The sequence below is a fragment of the Callorhinus ursinus genome, unplaced genomic scaffold (assembly GCF_003265705.2).
Source record: "Callorhinus ursinus isolate GAN/ISIS: 27379988/994484 unplaced genomic scaffold, GSC_fseal_2.0 scaffold63, whole genome shotgun sequence".
NCBI lineage: Eukaryota > Metazoa > Chordata > Mammalia > Carnivora > Otariidae > Callorhinus > Callorhinus ursinus.
In genome coordinates, this window is record NW_027397125.1 from 178,253 (window position 1) to 201,761 (window position 23,509).

Sequence of the window (23,509 nt, forward strand, 5' to 3'; positions counted from 1 at the left end):
CTGCCAAAGAACAGACCCCTCTCTGCACAGGCTAGGAACAACTTGGGTCATTTTGACTACTTTTATGAATGAAGCGACCAGTAATGACTGATAAACATGGAATAAGTGTGTAATTGAAAGCATTTTCAAAGTTGTTATTTCAATGTTGGAGAGTTGACTGTACTTTAATAAGACATTTTCTTTCCATAGTGATACTGTTCAAAACATGCTGGTAGGACCAGGTTTTATAGCCAAGGAGAGATTATATACATGATACTATGTATAGATTGTATACCATGTCTTGATCCATAGTACTGCCTGAAAACGTCTCATCCTGATGTTATCAGATAAATGATCAATGAATTACCAAGGTCACTGTAGTAAGAACGTTTATTGAGAGAAGAGGTTCAGGCATCATCAAACTGAAAGATTCGCGGGTTTTGTGGATTTCATATTCTTAGGCAAAGCTGAATGCTACAGAATTTAATTTTGGAATGACTGATTTCTCTGAGATGTTAAGATAAAGACTTACTATGCATCTGGAATTTTGTCTTGGTTTGGGTTTGTAGTTTATGACTGATCATTTGGTTAAAGTGTAACGAGGGTGAGGGCTGGGGACTTCTGAAGCAGTTGGCCTCTTGTTCCACAGCCAATGATTAAATGTATTGGCTGATAAACTACCTTGCCAAAATGTGAGTCAGTCAGTACAAAATCATGGGTATTAATGAACAGTAAATACTGTCTGTGTGCTACTAAAATGTTAGGGCATCATGATAAGTGCACAAATTATAATTTAATCTATTTCCATATAATGGCTCTCCTAAAAGAGAAGAAAATACACTGTGGGATCTTCTACTTTTAATCATATTGTCAGGTTTTCTGTGGTGAATGCTGAAATCAGCTGTTTTTTGGCTGACTACCCATTTTGTTCCCCATAATGTGCCTTATGTACCATGTATTTAGGGGAAAATATAAAGGTTAAATCTGGTCCACATTTGCCTGTTTTTATACTCATCTGGGAAAGATAGAAGATTCCTCTTATTTCTGTTATAACTGACATTTGGTTCACCTAGGCTTGAGTGGGATAAATAGAAGTTAATCCGAACAGTTGGATCTTGATGTATCTTGATGCCACGTTTCCCTACTGATTCAAAATATCATTTTCATTATATAGAGAATTCTTAACATTACTTTGGGCTATTTCTGTTCTTTTTATTGAGTCCCTTTGTTCTTTGCATCTATTTTGGGGATAACTATTTTTAGTTATTGTGTTCTTATAATTTATAAGAAAACTCCCATTTCTAAAACATTAGTTTTTATTTTTCAAGATTTACACTTTAAGCTGATCAGTTGTTGTTTTTTTAAGATTTTATTTATTTGAGAAAGAGAGAACTCACAAGCAGGGGGAACAGCAGAGCGAGAGGGAGAAGCAGGTTCCCCACTGAGCAGGGAACCCGACCCCAGGACCTGAGCTGAAGGCAGACGCTTAACCAACTGAGCCACCCAGGCGCCCTAAGACGATCTTTTTCTTCAAAAAAATCCTGCTAGGATGTTGGTTGGGTTTCCATATGTTTATTAAATAATCTGGTTACACTGATATCTTGACAATATAATCTCTATCCAAAAACAAGTTTTTGTGTCCCCTTGTTTTGTGATTTTAGTAATACACCTACCCTCTTCTGTTTGTTTTTTGTTTTAATTGGTTTGGATTAGGAAAACAGATTAAGATTTTTTAAATTGTACTTAAAAGAAAATACGTTCTGAGTATCTAAAGCATGTTCAGAACTCTTTTCGTGCAGCTTTTAAAATAAGGTACATGTGCTTTAGTGCATGCTTTGTACATTTAGTAAAACATCTGTTGCGTGGTATTAGGGTTTTTTATATGTATCTGTTTCTTTGAGTAATTATGATTTTCTGAAGGGCAGAAAGAATGTGATTAACTGCCTAATATTTTTTGGTTGGATTCCACTGAATTGGCTAGTACTGTAATTCTAAAACTATAATGCTGCTCACCTCCACTTCATTTATACATCCTTATTTATAAACATATTGTGTATCCTGTTGGTCTCCCACAAGTGAAATCCTCAAAGACAGGGTATGTATCTTGTTTTAAACTTTTTCCATCTCCCATCTTCTTGGGTGGCTCCATTTACTGTATTACATGAATATTGGATAGATATGGTTGAAAATGACAAAATAGGCTTTAAATAACGAAGTAGGAAGAAAACAGTGGTATAAATTGATTTTCTCGAAGAACTGTAGTCCTGAGGAATGTTAATGTTGTCTATGAGACAAATGAAAACACTAAGAAGAGATTTTGTTGTTTTTTTTTTTTTTTTAATCAGCCGTGTTGCCAGTTGATCCTGTTAAAGAAAATTATGTTCGTAAAGTGAAAAACTGTATTTTTTCAATTGCCTTCCCTACTCCTTTCAAATCAAGAGTACGTCTTGTAGCAGTTTCAAAGGTTAGGCTTTATTTTTTCACAACAAAAATACTTAATTCATTATAACTTTTGTCTAAAAAAAAGATATTCATACTTTTTGGAGTTGAATTGTTAGTCTATTGGTAAATGATTATATTTGTGTTTAAAATTCAGACACTTGGAGAATGTCATTCTTAGAAATCATGTTTTGATACTGATTCCTAGTTTTGATACTCAGCCTAGTACTCCGTTTGATCTTAAAGTTATCTTACAAAGAAAACACCCCTTTTTGAAAAAAGGGGCAAATGAGTTAAATTCTTAGAAATGGGCTCTAATAAATTATAAATTGTTCTCTCATGATATAATTGGATTTGTGATAGAAATAGGACATTAACTTTTTTCTAGTTCCTGTAAAGAATGTGTGCTAAGAAAAATAGTATTTAACTATGCATCACAAGAATTAAATAAAAATTTTAAAACTATCTAATAGAACTGATTTTCCCAAATAGCATAAATAATATAAACTATGGTACATCCCTCATGAGAAAATATTAATGTACTTTTTGAAGAGGTTCATTCTTTTAATTTTCTTTCTTCCACCAAGTCTCTTTTCTCTAAAATTATTAAAGGATTACTTCAGTTTGTAAGGTCTTTTTGTTTTTGTTTTTTTCCTGCGTCAGGAAGTTCTAGAAGATATTTTGGACCTTGACTTATCTGTCTCCGAAACAGATGATTTTATCCAGCTTGTGAGTGGTGAAAAGATAGTATTTGGATCCATTCCATTGGCTCACAGATATGGTGGGCACCAGGTATGACAGCATCATAGCATCCGCTACGACTTCCCTTACGTAAATATAAACAGTTGGTGGAAAGGCTGTCCCATTAATGAAGTTATTTTGCATTAATTCTTCTAATATTAGTGTATGGAGACTTCAACAGATGCTTCTAGAAGAATGTGTCATCGTAAGATGTTTGTAATTGGCTGATGTGATTTCTTGCTGTGATAAAGCTAATGCCCAACTTTCTTTGACAGAATCAGGAAAACTGGGATAGCACTAATATAATATTTCTGTGAATTATTGCTAGAGAACTCATTCAGGGACGTTTCAGGCAAGAGATGTAGGCAAAGTCAAGTAGCACAAAAAGTCAATATAAAAGCCCCAGAAGGATAAAGAGATTATAGTTTTGCCAGGATACCTGCAGAAGGAAGTTTTAGAACTGCTAGAGACTGCTAGAATTTAATCAGGATTAACTGAGGATGTTATTTATGCTGAAGCAATTAGGAAAGCGACTTCTAGAAATGAAGTTAAGATATTGAAGCAAGTTCAGGTTGTGATATCTGACTAAATTAAAAAAAAAAAAAAAGGAGAAAGAGAAGGAACACAGGACCAGTTGTTGAACTTGCTGTGAACTAGATAAGATTAACAGTCTGGCTGTCCGGGGGCTGGCTGAATTCGGAATATATTTTAGGAAAAGTAGAGAAGCATAATAGGGTTGGAGTAAGGATTAAGTTAGAAAATATGAAAAGTAAAAAGTGCTTCCATGATAGCTATTATAATAATGATAATATCAGGCTCTGGTTTGTTGGGGGCAGTTAATTCCTTTTAGATTTTTGTTGCTTTCATTCCTCAATATCCTAAGAGGCAAAACTGTCATAGAAGCTAAACTGACATAAGCCGAGAAGCAAAGTGACATAGACCATTAGGATGGAAAAAGACTTCAGGGGTCATCTATGACAAACTCGAACCTCAGTGTCTTGATCCGTAAGGTGCAAGGGTTGACCAGGTCCATTCCAGGAGTTGTGAGAAGGGCTGTGGCAAAGAAATCCGCTTAATTTTATTTAACACCCCATTTTCCCAACATACTTGACTATAGGGTTTTGTTGTATTTTGTTTTTAAGGAAAAATAACATTTTGCCGAACTATGTTTCTCAATTTTGAAACTTCTGGACTAGATGATCCTTATTTTTTTTTTTTTAGCTCCCAAATATAGGGATTCCATAGTTCAAAAAGCCATTTCCCACATAGGTTAAATTTATTAGATAGCATTTTGTACCAGTACTCAACATGTACTGTTAGAGTACAAATGCAGACCTTAAGCCCTGCAGAGTTTTGTTAAGCTGTATTTTTTTGTAGGATTTTTTTTTTGGGGTAGCATAGTAAACTAGATTTTTCTCATCAATTTCACGTTTCATCTCTTGCTTCTCTCTGATTTGAAATTATAAAGATTTATAAGGATGGCTTTGCCATTTTGAACACTAAATGATTTCTCCTTTATTAATAGAGAGCTACCTTCTTAGTTCCCTGGACTTCACTCCTAGCTCTGGAGTTACTATTCTTTCTACTTCTTTTTCATGGTGTGGGATATACCTAATGTATTGTTGACTTTAGAAATTGCCAGAATATGCTAAGAGCACCTTTCAGATTTGTGCTCTTCGAGGTATCATAAAGCTAAAATTAATGGTGATCTGTTCCTTGTTAAGATGAAAAATTAAAATACTGGATAGATTTTTCTCAAATTCATGTTTTTCTATCAGAACTATAAACATAGTTTAAATATTCCACACCTATTTATAGAACCCCTTTTATGTGCCAGGAACTATAGATTGCTAATACCCTAGGGGAGGAGATAAAGAAGTGAATTCTAATAACATCAGCATCGTGATAGGGTTAAGAGTAGGAGTCATGGGAATTCACAGAACCCTCCTAGTCCCAGAAAGTCAGAGACAACCTTCTGGTGGAAGTAACATGCATGTGGAAAATGGAGTGATGTCTAAGTTAGCAAATCACTGTTGGTAATGATAATTATTACCATCTTAGGAGCTCTTGCATGTGTCGGACATAGGACAGAGCATCCATTAGCATTCATTCTTATAACAACCTGGCAAGGGTTATCTCATTTTACAGAAATGAAAGGTCAGTCTCAATGGGATTAAGTAATTCAAATTTCCATAGCTAGTAAGTGGTATAACTGGGAGTTGGGCAACCGCAAACAGAAAATGTTGGAAACAGCTAACTGTGCAAGTTCAAAAGCAAGTTTTTTCAGTTACAAGTATGTTCTTGATTTTACAATGCATACATATACTATAGGCAAACTTTCTATAAATAAGTTGTTCCTAGTTCATATTCTGGAATTAAATAGATCAATAGATCAGTTCTAAGTATTCTACACCTAACAGAGTTTAGCTCAGCTGTAAGATGATGAATTTAATTATATGTCTCAAATTTATATTTTTTAAAATGAATTTCACTTATGTCTTATTGATTGAATTTTATTTTCACCTTTGTTCAAGTTGTTGATTATTATAATCCTAAAAATGCAATACCCCATTCTCAATTTTTACAAAATAACTTTGGCTGTAAAATTACTATGAAAGCTTTAAAGGGTAATAAGCATGAATAATTTTCCTTTTTCTCCTTTAGTTTGGGATATGGGCAGGTCAGCTTGGGGACGGAAGAGCCCATCTTCTTGGAATTTACATGAACAGGTACCACATGTTTTCTGGTACAATAGCTTTTCTGCTAAATATTAACACGGATCTTCTGATCCTTAGATTTCTTTGTTGTTGTTGAAGGCAGGGTGAAAAGTGGGAGCTCCAATTAAAGGGCTCAGGAAAGACTCCATACTCCCGGTACAGTTTGATATTTTTTTGGTCACCTAAATAAAAATTAATGTTGTCTTCATTACAACTGAAAATGTTTTTTCTCGTTTTGCCCTAGAAATGGTGATGGCAGAGCTGTACTTCGTTCCTCAGTGAGAGAATTTTTATGCAGCGAGGCTATGCACTCTCTTGGAATTCCAACTAGCAGAGCTGCAAGGTAATTCCTTTTTCCTTGAAGCTAACTTTCAGGACCGCATCATGTTTTCTGCAGGCATGTGTTGGTAAATTGAGCCAATAAATCTCTGGTAGCATGATTTCTCACCATTTCTTACGGTTTTAGGTACTTCTTGGTAGCTTGCTAGCAGTTAACATGTAACTTTGTTGGATTCTCTTATGTTTCAGTCTGGTTGTGAGCGATGATGAAGTATGGAGAGATCAGTTCTACAATGGAAACATTGTGAAAGAAAGAGGTAATGATAATTTTTAGAATATTTACATAAAATTCGGCTGAGTTCTTAAAGAGTAACAAATCCTGGACATCTTTGTGGACCAGCAAAATGTTACAAAACCAGGACATGAAAGTTCATGCTCTTTCTTCTGAGGAGAGACCCTCAGACCTTTCCTCAGAGCCTGACTGCTCTTACTTCATGCATGCTTCCAGTCGGTTCAGTTAACTTCTTCCTCAGGCTTTAGTAGGCCAGAAATAAAAAAAATCAGGAAGGGGTCAGAAGTGTGCTGCAGAGCAGCAAAAGAAACAGTGAGAGAAACTTGACCTTGAATCTCTGGGGAGAGAAGAGACCTGAAAATCAATAATAAGTGATTGACTGATTGATTGATTGATTTTGAGTAAGCTCTACACCAGTGTGGGGCTTGCCCTCACTGCCCTGAGATCAAGAGTCACATGCTCTACCAACTATGCCAGCCAGGTGCCCTAATAATAATCTTATTCAACAGTTTAGAAAGCAAAGCCTTACCTGCTCTGTTGGGTCCTGCGGACATCACTGTATGACGGGGGCAGCATTTTTACTGATGTTCACGGTGATTCACCGAGTGTCCACCGAGTTATATTCTTTATACTTAGCACCTAATATGTTTTGACAAGATTTTCATAAAAAACAATCCCCCTAAAGTAGTCATGCTTAAAGGAGTTAAGGGTTATTTATCTTTGAGGTTAGGAAGGATTGCAGTCGGGGGAGAAGAAGGAGTGTGCATGTGCGTGGAGCAGGGAATAGCACAGAGGCCCAGAGGTAGCAGTGAATGTGGGATTATGTCGAAGGGCAGCACCAACAGAGCAGGAGGCTTTGTTGCCTGGGAAGACTTCATCTTGACATCTAGACACATGGAAGTACAGCATTCCTTTTGAGAAAAAAAAGACACAAATTCTCTTTACTAATTGTATTGCTAATGCCTGTAGTCAAAACAGAAGGCGGCAACAGAAGGCTGCAAACACTAACACAAAAATGCATAGATTCACTTTGTTTCATCTGTGTATGCATAAGTTAGAACATATGCAAACGTTCATTTATTGACGTTGATTTTCGATTAGTTACACCGAGAGAAGGCACTTGCAGGGACTATGCCATGGAAATTATTTACTAATTCCCTATTTTGGGGTGAGGGTACAGGGAAAAGGTCACAACAGAGGAGACAGTGGGAATCCCCATGTTTGGATCCTGACAGTTTAACTGAGCGGCCTTTAGTGAGGTTGGAGCCTTGGTATTTCTGAAAGTGTTGTGGTTCCTGATATTCTAACTGATTCAAGGCTTAAAGAAATAGAGAAAAATCCTCAATCCTTTCTAGAGTATAAATTAGTTGCTTTTCTGATAAATTGGGTTCCTGTATTGTTTTTCTACTAAAATAATTTAAATTCTCAGAAAAGCTTATTATGCTATATTTGCACAGTTTAAAATAACTTGTGCTAAAATGTGTGTTTTTCAGGTGCAATAGTGCTGCGTGTTGCAAAATCATGGTTTAGAATTGGATCATTAGAAATTTTGGCTCATTATGGTGAACTGGATTTACTAAGGTTAGAAAATGACTTTTTTTTTAAATGATCGAAGACAATTAAATGCTTATATAAGTGCTGTGAAGTTAAAATACTTTTGGTTTTCTTATAAGTAAAACCAAATATTTCAATTAATAAATATTTTTAACACTTGCTATGTGTGGGTTTTCTAGGAGGCCAAAAGAAGTGTGAGACCCAGTAGACCCTTTGCTCAAGGAATTTTTAATCTAGTATGCAACCCAGTTGCAGCTGAGGGCCTCTGTGCCATTCAGAGCCCTGGGTGGAAGTAATTCAACCCCCCCCCCCCCCAATCCCCAGCCTGCAGAGGCCCAAAGATCTCCTTCCAACTTCTGGGATTCCCAGGGTGTCTTCTCTCTCCTCTGTCTCTTCTTCCTTGGACTGTAGTTTTGACAGGTGTGAGATGCCTGGTTTGCTCTGGGTTGACGCATACTTGAAACTCAGCCCCTTCACTAGGACAAAAGCAAACAAACAAACAGGCAAAGTTTACACAAAGCATCTCAGGACAGAATGTATCTTACTGAAGACTTTTCTGCAGGGAGGACAGAGGATCACTTCAAAAGAGCGAAAGCAACGAATTCTTCCTCTTGCACCACGCAGTACAGTTTCCAGCATTTTGTGATGTCTTGGTGCCCGCAGTGTCTCTACTTGCACAGCTCCATCCTCCTCAAGCCCACTTATGAGATGTGTCTTCAGGCAAAAACATTTCCTCCTTTGAGAGGAATTTTGCTTCCTGTTGTTAAGATAATACAGTTTTAAAAAGTCATAAAAAGTCACATAGATTCTCTTAGACAAACTAGAATCATTTGGGTTGTGGATCCTGTATTGTAGTTATCAGCGTAGTAAGTCCAGATACCTAGTCAGTGAAGGATGCGGGGAGAGAAGACAAGAGGGAAATGAGTAAGCAGAGTAGAGAAGTCATCACACTGGTCAGAGTGGTCTCTGAGTCTCTTACTTTAGCAAATGTTCTCTGAGCTCATGGTCATCTTGCTTGTTGAGAAGAGTTGTCTACACTCAAAGGGCATTATTTCTAACTTCTGTTTGTTTTTTGGGGTCACTTCTGCTTGGATTCATGGTGTCACTGAAACTGTTCCATCTGGTAGTAATACTTCCGTATTGTTCACTTAGCTCTCTGGCATTTGATGTATATTAGTGACCGCCTTCTCCTGAAAATCTCTCTATTGGCTCACATAGCCACGTATATATTCCTTTTTGTTTCCCAAATGCCTGCAACAGTTCTTGACATATAAGCACTTATTCACGATTAAATTATTAAATGACTAGAAAAATACATATATACACAAGCTCTAATCCACTCCTTTTGTTTTGACTGGCTTTTAATAATTCCCAAGTCACATCTACAACCCCCAATTTTTTTCTGGCTTCTTTCTTATCCAGTGCATTCAACACTATAGTTAGTTGACAAGTCAGTTAAAATAGGGAATAAAAAATATGATACACAGACAACTTAAGTACTTTAACTTCAAGCATTGGGCAGTTTTTTGCCACCCCCTATTTGTGAAGTCTTACGTGACCCTGCCGACATAAATAATTGTTCCCTGCTATCTTTGTGTCTTTTATATTGTTCTGTTATTGCATATGTTACACTGTAATGTCAGTATTTTTTCCTGTGTTCGTCTCCCTGATCTGCTCTGTGTGCTTTGAGGTTTGGGTCCTCTGGGCCTGGGTCTTGGCATATCCTTTCCCCCAGGACTTGGCACCTGATGGGGCATATAGTAGGTGTGTGCTGGGTATTTACTGAACTAATCTGCATTTGTAATATAACATGGTGGAGTCTAATACTGTCTTAGAAACACATTTCCAGTTTTGACTGGTATTGAGGAAGTATTTCTCTGTGGCTGTTTTGAGAGTAAAATCTTACTTTAATTTTTAAAATTTTAAGTTTGCATCTAATGGCTTCCTGGATGTAAAGGGCAGATTTAGATGATTTGATACTGAGGAACGCTAATGCTCTCTCCTTCTTCTCTCCAGGACATTATTAGACTTCATCATACGGGAGCACTTCCCCTCAGTGAAGGTCACAGAACCTAACAGATATGTGGTAAGTTTTTAAAGAGAAAGAGCGATACTCGGTTTTCTCTCATGGCCCGCCAACATCAGCGGTTACAACTTAGAACTTTACTAAAGGTAGGAAAGGAAATGTAGAGCACTTTGAACATTTTGTTAGAGGAGGAGAAGGTGAACCAATTCATAAACAAGACATAGGTAAGAGTTGTTTTGTTTGAAAGGTATCCAGAGAAAAAGGACAGGTGCTACTACATCCTGATTCTAGACGTTATGTTTTGCACCCATGTTGTGTAATTTGGTCTTACGTATTCTTTTCTCACGTGTGAGAAATATAGATACTTCTATAGTAGTAATTTTAAAATAAACACAATACGTAACAGGAAAATGTGATTTTCTATTCCCGTGGAAATGATTTGGTCTTCATAACCCTCTTTCGTTCTCTTAGCGGCCGCAGAGAAGAGAATTCCATTATTTTTCTTGGTGACTCATTTCAAAGTTTAAGAACTCACTTTGCTTACATTTACCTCACTTGCGCTGAATTCTAATGCTCTTCCTGTTCTTACTGGACATGGAGGAAGCCTGGTCATTATACTGTGTCTGAGCCTTTACATATTATTTCTCGGTGACTAATTCTACATTCTTCCATTTTTTCTGTACATCTGCTAATTTCCATTCCTTTAGTCATCTTTTGGCATTCTGAATTCTTTCCATGTTTGCCTTATGACTTAGCAGAAGATCCTAAAAGAGTATACATTCCTGAAAATCTGAAAAATTTCTGAATTTTATTTTAGGATTTTTTCTCTATTGTGGTATCAAAGACGGCACAACTCATTGCCTTGTGGATGTCTGTTGGTTTTGCTCATGGTAAGTCATCTACTGATGTTTCATTTTCCTGGTGGGAAAGCAGAGTTAATTTGTTGAACCAGAAGACTTCTTTTTTGGGTACTTCAAAATATTCCCGCTGATGATCTTCTTAACATTTACGATATATGAATTTGTTCTTAGCAACAGAGAAACAATTTTCTTGTGTTTAAAATGGTTTTGAATGGAACAGTGTACACAAAATAGAATAAGCATCCTCAATTTGACGAGGATATTATTACCTGCATAACTTTCTTTTTTAAAAAAAGATTTGATTGATTGATTTTAGAGAGAGCACGAGTGAGCAGGGGGAGGGACGGGGGTGGGGGAAGAGGGACAAGCAGACTCCAGGCTGAGCGCAGAGCCTGACTCCGGAAGCTGGACTTGATTTCACAATCCCAAGATCAAGACCCGAGTCAAACTCCAGAGTTGGATGCTTAACCAACTGAACCACCCAAGTGCCCCAGCCTGTAAATTTTTCAACATTGTGGCTACATGTATTATATTTAGGTTTCTTTAAAGCTGTTTATAAAATCTTAATTATAAAAGCACTGCATGCTTATGGTAAAGAATGGTAAGTATAGGGTGCCTGGGTGGCTCAGTCGGTTAAGTGGCTGCCTCGGGCTCAGGTCATGATCTCAGGGTCCTGGGATCGAGTCCTGCGTCTGGCTCCCTGCTCGGTGGGGAGTCCATTTCTCCCTCTGCCCCTCCCCTCACCCATGCTTGTGTGCTCTCTCTCTCTCTCTCTCTCTCTGGCTCACTCTCTCTCTCAAATAAATAAAAAAATCGTAAAAAAAACAAAAGAATTGGAAGTATACAGAAGTGAGTGTGAATTCCATTCTCCAGGGTAATCATTAGTAACCATTTCATATCAATTCTTTTGGGCTTTTTGGAGATGATATTCGTACACCTCCTATGAAAAAAGCAGGGCTGGCTTGTGTGTTTGAAGCCACTTAGTGTGTGAAGTTGCATAGGAAGGACTATCTGCCTGAACTAAGAATAACTGAAAAACAAATCATGTATGTTCTAATGTCTCTAGATAAATACCAAAAGGGAATCCCACATTGCAAAACTTCTTGAAATCCGCTTGCTTATCACACACATATTCTGTGTATCTCTCTTGGGGTGGGTTGGGGGAGAGCGGGGTAGGTGTTTCATAGTTTTTGCTATTATGAACCATAGCGACTACCTTGCAACTGTATCTTCATATTCCTGAAGGTAACTTTGGAGGACAAACCCCTAATGTGGAATGGCTGGGTTAGAGAGTCTGTCTATTTAACATTTTGATAAACAGGGCCATCTTGCTCTGAAAAAGGTTGAAACCCTACATTGGACACAGTTGCCAAATACCCTGTATTAGGCTGGTGTATCTGTTCCCCGGCTTCCTCATACCCCACACTCTGGCCGCCAGCCCTAGCCCCCTTGCCTGGGAGGGCACACTCCTTCCCCAGTCTGCTAGTGGTCTGCAGCTGAGGACTGTAATGGGGAACATATCCATATTTCCCCCTTTTCTCATCCTTTGGAAATGAATTCATCTTATTCCTTTACTAGTTTCATTTCCATCCCAAGTAACCTATATTTTTAAAAACAAATGGAAGAAATGGAGGATAAGTAAGAAGAAGTTGTATTTCTTGGCGCTTTTGTTCCTGCACTATTTGAAATCTTTGTGGGGGTGGGGTATAAAACGAAAGGCTAAATTTAGTTAAAAGATGTAGTTTTGATATCTATTAAGTTATTTGACATCACCAGTTAAACTTTCACTTGATAATCTAATTTTGTTTCACTTCTAAAACAAATGCATTTCCATTGCCTTTTCTATTCTGGATAATTTTATACATTTAAAAAATGCCTTATTATTTTATTACCACATTTTTGGAATCTTTTTGTTGTGGTTTTAGGTGTTTGTAATACCGATAACTTCAGTTTGTTATCCATTACAATCGACTATGGCCCATTTGGTTTTATGGAAGCCTATAACCCAGGTATGTGTGATTTATATGTAAATATGTATGTATATACACACATATATCTTATTTCACTAAAAAGTGATTACAGGTTTATTTTAGATAAATTGTTATAGCTAATACAGTGATGGGGTAGTAGAAAGAATCGGGTTCATTCATAAAATGGTCATTTTATGTGGTACTAAATGTTCCAGGTGCTACAGGGATACAAAAATGAGCCCTTTGTGGTCTTTGCCCTTAAGGAATCACATATTAGAGAAGATGACAGGGAGGGTAGTAGGGAACCTGTGTGAGAGAGATGCAGGTTTGACTTCTGGCATCTGAGCCATAGTGGCTCTGTGCCCTTCCCTGGACAAGTTACTTAACTTCTCACCTTACCAACCTGTAAAATGGAGGCCATAGTAACACAGTCCTTACAAGGAGGGATCCAAGTGGGCTCTGTGGAGGATGTGATACTTGAGGTAGAGTTTGAAGTACATTTATGATCACCTGAATATTCTTTTTTTAAAAGATTTTATTTAGTTGGGGGAGAGAGAGGGAGAGCGAGCATGAGCAGGGGGAGGAGCAGAGGGAGAAGGAGAGGGAGAAGCAGACTCCCCGCTGAGCAGGGAACCTGATGCAGGACTCGATCCCAGGACCCCGGGATCATGACCTGAGCCGAAGGCAGACGCTTAACCAACTGAGCCACCCAGGTGCCCCTGATCACCTGAAAATTCTTACATATTAGAGTTGTATTCCTCTATTAGGCAAATATTCATATTGAAAAAGAATTTCATGTGTATGGGTAGTAAGTGTTTATGTTACTTTTTTAGTTAAATGTTTAATGTCAGAAAGATTTAATAAATGTAAACATATCTAGTGAATATAAATTTATTAAGTTTAAATATAAACTTAGAAAGGGAGAGGCTATTTATTACAATTATCTCCACTAAAAAATGCTAATATTTTTATTTTAAACAGATTTTGTCCCAAACACATCTGATGATGAAAGAAGATATAAAATAGGAAATCAGGCCAATGTTGGGATGTTTAATTTAAACAAGTTGTTGCAAGCTTTAAACCCATTACTGGATCCTAGGCAAAAGCAGCTGTGAGTAAATCCTAAATCCACTAATTAAATCTGTATGAAAATACAGTTTGTATAATGATCATTTTTTGAAGCTAACATTTTAAAAACCATCTTATTATTTAGTCTTTAATAATGAAGTCATTTCAAACTGTATTTTTTTCTAGTACAGTTTTGGCTTTTTCCCACAGTTATCAGGATAAAGTGTTTCCCTGTTTATTGCTTTTTAGGTGTTGTGAAATTTTGCTTATTTCTTCTTTGATCTAAGGGTTATTTATCACTGTTTTTCTTAATATTTAATGGTTGGGCTCATTTTATTCATATATTTTTATACGTGTTTGGTAAAATCTATTTAAAATGTGTTAAGGTTTCTTTGTGGCCCCAATATAATGAATTTTGTGAGTATTTCATGTAGTCAAAAGTTTTACTATATCAAATTAAGTGTATTGAATGTATTATTCAAGACCTTTATGGCTATTTTTTTTATCTATTCGATAAATTTGATACATAAGAGATGTGTATTAAAATCTTCCACTTTTTTTTTTTTAAAGATTTTATTTATTTATTTGACAGAGAGAGACACAGCGAGAGAGGGAACACAAGCAGGGGGAGTGGGAGAGGGAGAAGCAGGCTTCCCACAGAGCAGGGAGCCCGATGCGGGGCTCGATCCCAGGACGTTGGGACCATGACCTGAGCCGAAGGCAGATGCTTAACCGACTGAGCCACCAGACGCCCCTAAAATCTTCCACTTTAACTGTATTTTTACTAAGTAGTTTTTTGTAATTGTTTTAAATTTGCATATTTTGCTGTTGTATTATTGGTACATACAGGTTTTTACTTATATTTCCTTAAAAAAAAAGTGCCCTTTAGCCCAGCATAATCACCCCCCTTTCTTGATTTATCCTTTTAACTCCAGATTTCAATTTATCTGGTATTAATATTATGATTCATGCTTTCTTTTTGTTGGATTTGCCTTGAGTCTCACTTTGTTTTTTTACCTTTATCACTTTGTTTTAAAGTGTTTTTTGTTAAAACAAACAACACATATAGCCAGGTTTTAACTCAATATGATGGTTTCTGTCTTAATAGAAGTATGTAGGCTGTTCATATTTATTATAACAACTGATTGATTTTATTCCTCCTTATATCATGCTTTATCTTTATTTTATGTATCAGTTCCCCCCCCCGACTTTCCTTATCTTTTTCTGATTTGACCAGTTCATTCATCATCCCCCCAACCTTGATTTGGAAACTACTGTATTCTCCTCCCGCCACTGCTAATTATCTTCCTTTTTCTGCCACTTTCTCTACTGTTACGGGAAAATGAGTTCCCAAATACTTTTCCTTCGCTAAGATTCTACTGGCTTATTGTTTTCCCCCTCCATCTCAATGAGACTCAGAATGCTTTTACGTTTTACCTCTGAGTACCCAACTGCTAGATTTTGCTAATAAGATAGCTTAGTATTTTGAATTTCAGACTGTTGTAGGTTTTCCCTTGAAGTGTATCTCTCCCATCTTAAGAGTCCTTGCCGTTGTGCTTCCCCCACCCGCACACGCATACATTTCTAATAATTTCACTGCTGGCCACCACTTTTTTTTTTTTTTAAGATTTTTATTTATTTATTGAGAGAGAGAGAGAATGGTAGAGAGCACGAGAGGGAAGAGGGTCAGAGGGAGAAGCAGACTCCCCGCCGAGCAGGAAGCCCGATGCGGGACTCGATCCCGGGACTCCAGGATCATGACCTGAGCTGAAGGCAGTCGCTTAACCAACCGAGCCACCCAGGCGCCCTGGCCACCACTTTTTATTCATGGTTCCATCTCGAAGTCTCTGTTTTGATTACTCTATTATTTACTGGGGTATAGAGGTGATATATTTTCTGAATTCTTACATAACCGTTACTATTTTTATTTTACTCTGACAGATAATTGAGATGTAGGGTATTAGATTATGGATTTACCTGTGTGTAACAGAAACCCAAAATAATAGTAGTTTGAGCAAGATGGACATGCGTTTTCTCTCCCATGAAAGCGTGCAGGTTGGTAATTGAGGACTAGAGTGAGGACTCTGCTGTCTGAGTCTCAGACTGCTTTCAGCTTTTCATCCCGCCTTGCACTGCGGGTAGTCCTCAGGGTCTGAGATGGGGCACCGTCTGTAACATCCAAATTCTGTGTGGCAGCATGGAGAAGAAGAAAAGAGGCAAGTCCTCACTACTGAAGGGTACATGTCAGAATTTGTGCACATCACCTCTCTCTTTTCACATTAGCCAGAACTGTAAAGCGTAGGAGCCTTACATTGTATCAGCTTAGCTTCACTGGTCCAAATTCCCCTTCCCTGTATGGTTATGGCCCAAGAGAAGTTTGCAGGATCTGGAAGGTGGAAGTGAGGCAGCAGCACAGTTACACCCAGAAGGCTGGGCTAGAGTCAGGCCCCACTGCCGCTCACACGTATTGCCGTCCATCTGCTGGTTCATCGTGCTGGTGTGGGGAGAGAGCCAAGTGGAGTCCTGGGCCAGGGTGTGTACTGCTCCGTGGTGAGGGGCCCTGGCTCATCCTGCAGCTGACCTGCTCCACTGAGCTTAGACACTTGGGGTTTAGACATGGGTTTCAGTTTGTGTACATTCCAGTTTGTCTTCACTGTCTCCAGTTTCACATCCAATTTTCTGTCCTCTCCTTGCTGCTGACATTGAGCCCCAAAACCAGACACAGAAGCAACAGTATGATATGTCATTCTTCACTGGCTCCCACAATCACGGAAGGTCAAATCCCTAAGATATACCCCTTGTCCTCTAGCACCAATAGTGGTTCTGCTTCTCTGACTGTAACCACATCCCCAGCAAGAGAAATCTCTGCTATTGCTTAACTGTTGACTTCCCTCCATTCATTTCTTTCTGTGCTTCTGGCACTCCATTCTTTGTATGAACCCTCCATATGTCCCCAAGTCTCTTACTTTTTTCCTTATGCTTTCCATTTCTTTGTATTTTTGCATAGTGTTTTTTATACACTTTTAAAAAAAATATTTATTTATTTATTTGACAGAGAAAGAGAGAGCACAGGCAGGGGGAGCAGGCAGAGGGAAGGGAGAAGGAGTCTTCCCTGCTGAGCAGGGAGGCCAGTGTGGGGTTTGATCCCAGGACCCTGGCAGATGCTTAACTGACTGAGCCACCCAGGTGCCCATTGAATAGTGTTTTGTAGTATTTCTTCTCCCCGATTTCCTAGGCTACCAAATTTGAGTCTCAAGAGTAACCATTATCCCCCTCAATTCATCCACTGAATTTTTAGTCTGAAATACTAGCTTGTAGTTCCAGAAGGTCTCCTGAGGCATAGTTTATTCTTCTGAAGTGTCTTATTATTTTTTTCATATTGTTATCTGTCTCCACTAGCTGTTCCATTGTATTAGGAGCCAACTGTTCTGGCCTTCTTTTGTTTTTCCTCTCTCTGGGTATGAGAGGAAAACACTTAGGCGCTGCGTTATTTTCCTTTGCCTCTCTGTTGGGGCTCTGCTCCAGTTAAGCGGTCGTACCCCTTTCTTGGGCTGGCAGAGTACCTGCAGGCAAGTTTTTAGCTCTCCACTGGGCCTCTCGTAGGCTGCCTCTCTGCTCCCAGGTCTCCCAAGTAGTCAAGGCTAACATTCTCCCACCTTCGGAGGTAGAGAGGTTTTAGCAGCTCTCCTGTAGCTGCTTGGAAGCCAGGGAACCCACTGATTTTTTGCAGTTAACATTTATATAGGTAGGGCCCTTAACATCTTTGCTCTGCTCGGCTATGCTGTACCTCAACAGTGAGGGCCTGCAGCCATGCTCAGACCCTCCAGGGCCTGCCTGCCTGCTCCAGGCCCTCGCAGCTCTGAGGCCCAGCACAGGGGCTGAATTAGAGCAGGGAAGGGCAGGCACCAAAAATTCATTTGAACCGCCATCTTCCTTTGACATCTCTGGTTTAGTGTTTGGCCTTGAAGACTTTTAAAGGAAATCACTTATTCCCTTTCTGGTGGTTCCTTGTGGTTGGGGCGGGGTGGGGGGACTTCCTTAGAGTACACAGTCCTTCTCTGGCTCCACTTACTCCTCTCTGGGGGACAAAGGGTTAATGATCCGTTTGATGAATTTGGGAGAAGAAACTAAACATGTGTGACTCATCCTAGTAATACCTCTCTTTTTGGAGATCTGCCTGACCAGAGAAAGCCTACATTTTCTGCTTTTTTATATGAAGAGTTTGCAGGGGTGTGCCCAAATTGGGGAGGTCCATAGTTGTAACTGTTACCCTAGTAACTGAGTGAACAAATCTTTCTAATTTAGGCACAATATATTAACATGCCGATTATCCATAGACTTAAGCCTATATTTTCGAGACTAGCTTTTATCAATAATAAAGCTGAACTTTTTTTTTTTAAGATTTTATTTATTCATTTGAGACACAGAGATACAGAGAGAGAGAGAGCATGAGCAGGGGGAGAGGCAGAGAGGGAGGGAGAAGCAGGCTCCCAGCTGAGCCAGGAGCCAGACGTGGGGCTTGATCCCAGGACCCCGGGATCATAACCTGAGCTGAAGGCAGACGCTTAATGACTGAGCCACCCAGGAGCCCCTAAAGCTGAATTTTTAATCTCAGTCTGACTATTGTGTGACCTCTCATTCTGAATTCAGGCTGAAGAAACAAGTGTACATGGTTGCCTTTTTAAACAACAGAATAAATAATAAATAGGCATCATTGTAATGTTTATAATTAGTTACTCGAAATATCTTGCATATGTATACGAATAAGCATGAATAATAATCTAAGTACATTAATAATTACATAGAATGTTAAGATATTTCTTGACATAACCACTGGACATTGAACTCCTTGAGGGCAGGATCACATTTTAATCATTTCTGTGTCTCTAAGCTATTTGCTAGAAGATAAAGCATATTTTTTTTTGAAGATAGCATATTTAACTTGACTCTCTTCCCCACCCCTCCCCCAAATCTAAAATTGGCCATTTCCAGTACAACATCCCAAGTGGAAGGCAAAGCATATAGTAATTTCATTAACCCTAGGTAGCAAAAAGGATTACTACAATAAAGATGAGTTTTATATGTGATCTATGGTTTCCTTAATATAATTCAGAAATATATTGGTAATATATCATAGTTCAAAATCAAAGCAATATAAAACAATTTTCATTAAGCAGTCACTCTTGTCTCCATGAATTTTATATCCCTTTTGCCTTGCAGAGTTCATTTATTTGTTCAACAAATATTTATTGAGGTGCTCAGTATGTGCCAGACACTGTTCTAAGTACTAAGGGGACAGCAGTGAATCAAACAGCATGTTAATTGGGCCCTTGTGTTACTTACTTCTGGTGGGAGAGGCAGTCAAGCAGAATAAATAAGTTATGTAGCTTATTAGAAGGAGATAAATACAATGAAGAAAAATAAAGCAGGGGATAGGGAATAAAGGGAGGGAAGGTTTGCAGTTTTAAAAGGATGGTCAGTATGTCATTCAAGCAAAGGCTTGAAGAAGTCACAGGAGCAAGCCACACGGATGCCTGGGGGAAGAGTACTCCGGGTGAGGGACCAGCCTGTGCAAAGGTCCCGAGCAGGTGTGTGGGGGGTGTTTAAGGAACAGCAGGGAGGCTCCTGTGGCTGCCTCAGAATGAGCAAGGGGAAAACTTACATGGGATGAACTCAGTGAGGTAAAGGCAGTGGGGCTTCAGAATGAGTTGAGCTTTTATATGATTTAAAATACATTTAAGAATATTAAGAAATAGAAACTTAATTTGTTTCAAGATGAGTTTAAGGTTAAGAATGCTTTAATCTTTATATTTTTATGAAACATATGAATTGAGATTGATAAATATAATTACCATATTTGTATTTCACATGTGAAAAGGCTCACTTTGTTCTTGTAAAATGTGATTCAAGAATGTTAATTTTAAATCAAGTCTAATTGTCTTTCCTTTTTTGTCCCTGTAGAGCTGCTCAGATTCTTGAGGGGTATCCAGTTCTTTATTATACAAGGTTTGTCCTTTTGAATAGGGATATTAAAGCATCCTGGTTGATTTGAGGACAATTCTTAAAATAGTGAGAGTTGAACTGAATTGACATTTCTATTTCAGATTTAGAGACTTGTTCAAAGCCAAACTGGGGTTACTTGGAGAGAGGAAGGGTGATGATGATTTAATTGCATTTCTCTTACATGTGAGTTTGTCATTTTCTCTTTTTTTTTTCTGACTAACTTTTGAATTACTAATCAGCATATCCTTGAAGACTTGAGATTGATAAACATAATTATTCTCATTAGCTCATGGAAAAGACAGAAGCTGATTTTACAATGACATTTCGGCAGCTCAGCGAGATTACCCAAAGCCAGTTAGAGGAGCTCAACATTCCCCAGGTAGTCATTTGTGACATTTGGTTTTCTCTTAATTAAGTTTTCTTTAACAGATGTATTGAGGTATTATTTACATGCCATAAAATTCCACTGACCTTATGTATATAATTCAATGATTTTTTATAATTTACAGATTTATGCATTTATCACCACAATTTGATTCTAGAACAGTTCCATCACCCTAAAATAAAGATCCTTTGTGCCCATTTGCAGTTAATCCCTGTTTCCACTCCTAGCCCCAAGCAGCTACTAATTTACCTTGTGTCTCAAGGTTTTCACTTTCTAGACATTTCCTACAAATGGAATCATACAAAATGTGGTCTTTTGCACTTGGCTCCTTCATTAGCTGAGTTTTGAGGTTCATCCATATTGTTACCTGTATCAGCAGTTCTTTCCTTTTTGTCGCTGAGTGGTACTCCACTGTATGGATATACCATCTTTTGCTGATCCATTTACCAGTTGATAGACATTTGGGTCATTGCCCCTTCTTGGTTATTGTGAATAAATACTGCTCCAAACACTCATGTACAAGTTTTTGTGTGAACATATGTTTTCATTTCTCTTGGACAGATACTAGGAGTGGAATCATGTCTTATTAATTTTTAAATCCTTCCCACCTAACAGTTCCCAGAGCAGCATTGACATTCCATAAATATTTGTTGAATGAATGAATAGATGACTAAATAAAATGCAGTTGCAAATGAAGTTTTTTAAAAGTAAATTATACATTATTTAAAGGAAGGCTTTTGAAAATAAATAAAGGAAGGCTTTTGGATAACATAAGTATTCACATGTAATCTCTATAAGGACTTGGTTTATCTTAAATCATGCCATTACATGAATTTCCATGAATTAGAATTTTAGACTTGAATGTCATATAAAGAAAAGGAAAATATTATTCTTTTTTAGTATTACTTCTACTTGAAATAGCATGTCTTAAAAAAATCTGGAAATTACAAGTTATTAAAGAACATAATTTAAAGTAACATGAAGTTAAAATAAACAGAACGAATATTAATATAATAAGCAGCCTATTACCGTATTTTCACTTAGCAATTCTGGGCACTGAAGATGATTTCAGAGCACAAGCTTTTTCCTGCCTGGGTGTCCCAGTACCTTTTGAGACTGAAGAGGTAAGGTAATCTAACCACTTCTGAAAAAGCATGTGATGTATTACTTTAGCAGAGGTACCCTTCGAGTCTTCCTTCAACTTTTCATCATTTCCTTTTTAATCCTGGGTACTTTGCACCCGCTGAGGCGTCCATGGCAATACCTCACCCATGGAGACAGCCCAGGTCTGTTCACCTCAACTCTGATAATGCTGCTTCCCCAGGTACCCCGGAAAGCCCATGCCGTGAAGCTCTGGAGGAGAGCTCCTCAGGCTTCTAGACTATTAGTTGTCACATCATATACATTTGTAAGACTTACTTTGCTTCATAAATTACAGTGAAGTAGAAGCAACAAACTTGGGAGTAAAGACATTGTGGGTAGTGGCCTCTGAAGGGAGAGACAGGGAGAAATAGTCCTTCCCAGTTTAATTGCCCCTGAGGGCTGTTTATAAACATGACCATGATTAATCAAGAAAAGAAAAAATGGAATTATTTTCAGAAAACTGTTTAAGATAAAGAAAGGTATCAGACAAGTTAGTTTTTTTTAGACAAAACTTTTTTAATTTGTAAAAATAAAAGGTTTGGGATTAGCTAAAATAACTAAACAAGGTAGTATTTTATATGTTATGTAATCAAACTCAGTATTTTCTATCTTCCTTTCAGACCACTGATTCAATGTGATTTTTAAATGTTTTTTTCCCCAATATTTGTCTTGTGAAATAATTCCCACCCTTTTGAAAAAAAGATATGAGGAGACAATGGTTAATTTTGTCCTTTGTTTTATTCTTTGTTAGTAACATGAATGATTCAGATTCTGAAAGAAGAAAAAGAATGACAAGTGAGTAAACCTTTTGATTTTTTCAACTTTAAGGATTATCACATAAAAGCAACATTTTTTTGAAAGCCGGAAGTAATTACTTGAGGTAATTACTTGAAGTAATTACTTGAGTAACAACCAAGGGTTGTTTTTTGTTTTTTGGGTTTTTTTTTTTTTTGGCTTGTTTTTAACTAGAATAATTCTAGTTAAGTATATTTTAGTGGAAGTGTCATCTATGAGCCTTTCTAAATGACCTTTAACAGTATAACAGTTTGCATACTGATGTTAATATTGTCCTAAAAGATGGTAGAGAGACAAGGTAGTTTGGGTTATGGTGGCAAGAATGTGAGTTTGGGGATCTGGCAGATGAATCTCATCTTGCTACCTTTTAGCTGCATGATCTGCAAGATACTTAATTCTGAGTTTCAAGGCCCTTAGCTATTGTAAAATGGGGATATTTTGCAGCGATGTTGTAATGATGAGCAATAATATATGTAAAGTATCCTGTTACAGTGCATGGGCCATAATACACATCCGGTAAGTGATAGCTCTAAAAAGAAATCATCTCTGTATATCAATTTTAGTTTACCATGTGACTTCACACTTGGTTTGGAACATAAAAAAATGGAAATTAGTTCTTTCTACGTGTGGATTCTAACAAGATCAAAGACGTTCAGAGAGTAGGTTCAAAGTCCTTGATTCCTGTTGTCTTACTTAGGACTTGTATAGAGAGCTAGTGTGTGTCATCAGGGTGGCCGATTTGTGTGAGTGAAATAAGGCTGATGCTAACATTCCATGTTAGATTAGGGAGTGAGATTGCTTCTTGAACTCAGGACATTATTAGAGAAATAAAACTAAGTTTAGGGGCACCTGGGTGGCTCAGTCTGTGAAGGGGCTGCCTTCGGCTTAGGTCACGATCCTCCTGGTCACGATCCCAGGAGCCCCGCTTTGGACTCCCGGCTCAGCCGGGAGCCTGCTTCTCCCTCTCTGCGGTTCCCCCTGCCTGTGCTCTTTTGCTCCCTGTCTGTCCAATAAATAAATAGAATCTTTAAAAAAACAAACAAACAAGTTTAGCTTTTACAGGGAAGTGAGTGATCTCTTCGGGGCTCAGCATGGAGTCGTTGCCAGCCACTTCTGTCCACTGGTGCAGTCATACAGAATTTATAAGCCAACTCAGAATGTGGACACTCAGCAGTTAAGAGAAAGAAGAAATCGGAAGACTAACATGTGGTGACAGTTTTTAGTTTTTGGATTTGTTTGGTTATGACAGGATGGATGA

General features: G+C 38.0%; 1 protein-coding gene across 6 annotated transcripts in view; it reads left to right on the top strand.

Annotated features, from left to right (window-relative positions):
- Positions 1-23,509, top strand: part of LOC112839119 (protein adenylyltransferase SelO-like) — a 32,483-nt gene that overhangs the window by 1,444 nt on the left and 7,530 nt on the right. For 3 of the 6 annotated variants that reach the window (XM_025891994.2, XM_025891997.2, XM_025891999.2), the window contains exons 2-17: positions 2,325-2,443; positions 3,082-3,210; positions 5,824-5,888; positions 5,976-6,032; positions 6,121-6,219; positions 6,405-6,472; positions 7,941-8,028; positions 10,018-10,087; positions 10,845-10,917; positions 12,813-12,896; positions 13,839-13,968; positions 19,887-19,931; positions 20,030-20,111; positions 20,215-20,307; positions 21,358-21,437; positions 22,208-22,251. In XM_025891994.2, the coding sequence (XP_025747779.1) occupies positions 2,325-2,443; positions 3,082-3,210; positions 5,824-5,888; positions 5,976-6,032; positions 6,121-6,219; positions 6,405-6,472; positions 7,941-8,028; positions 10,018-10,087; positions 10,845-10,917; positions 12,813-12,896; positions 13,839-13,968; positions 19,887-19,931; positions 20,030-20,111; positions 20,215-20,307; positions 21,358-21,437; positions 22,208-22,251 (1,326 nt within the window). The remainder of the gene's footprint in view (positions 1-2,324; positions 2,444-3,081; positions 3,211-5,823; positions 5,889-5,975; positions 6,033-6,120; positions 6,220-6,404; positions 6,473-7,940; positions 8,029-10,017; positions 10,088-10,844; positions 10,918-12,812; positions 12,897-13,838; positions 13,969-19,886; positions 19,932-20,029; positions 20,112-20,214; positions 20,308-21,357; positions 21,438-22,207; positions 22,252-23,509) is intronic. The other 3 variants (XM_073885568.1, XM_073885567.1, XM_073885569.1) reach the window with 1 other exon arrangement.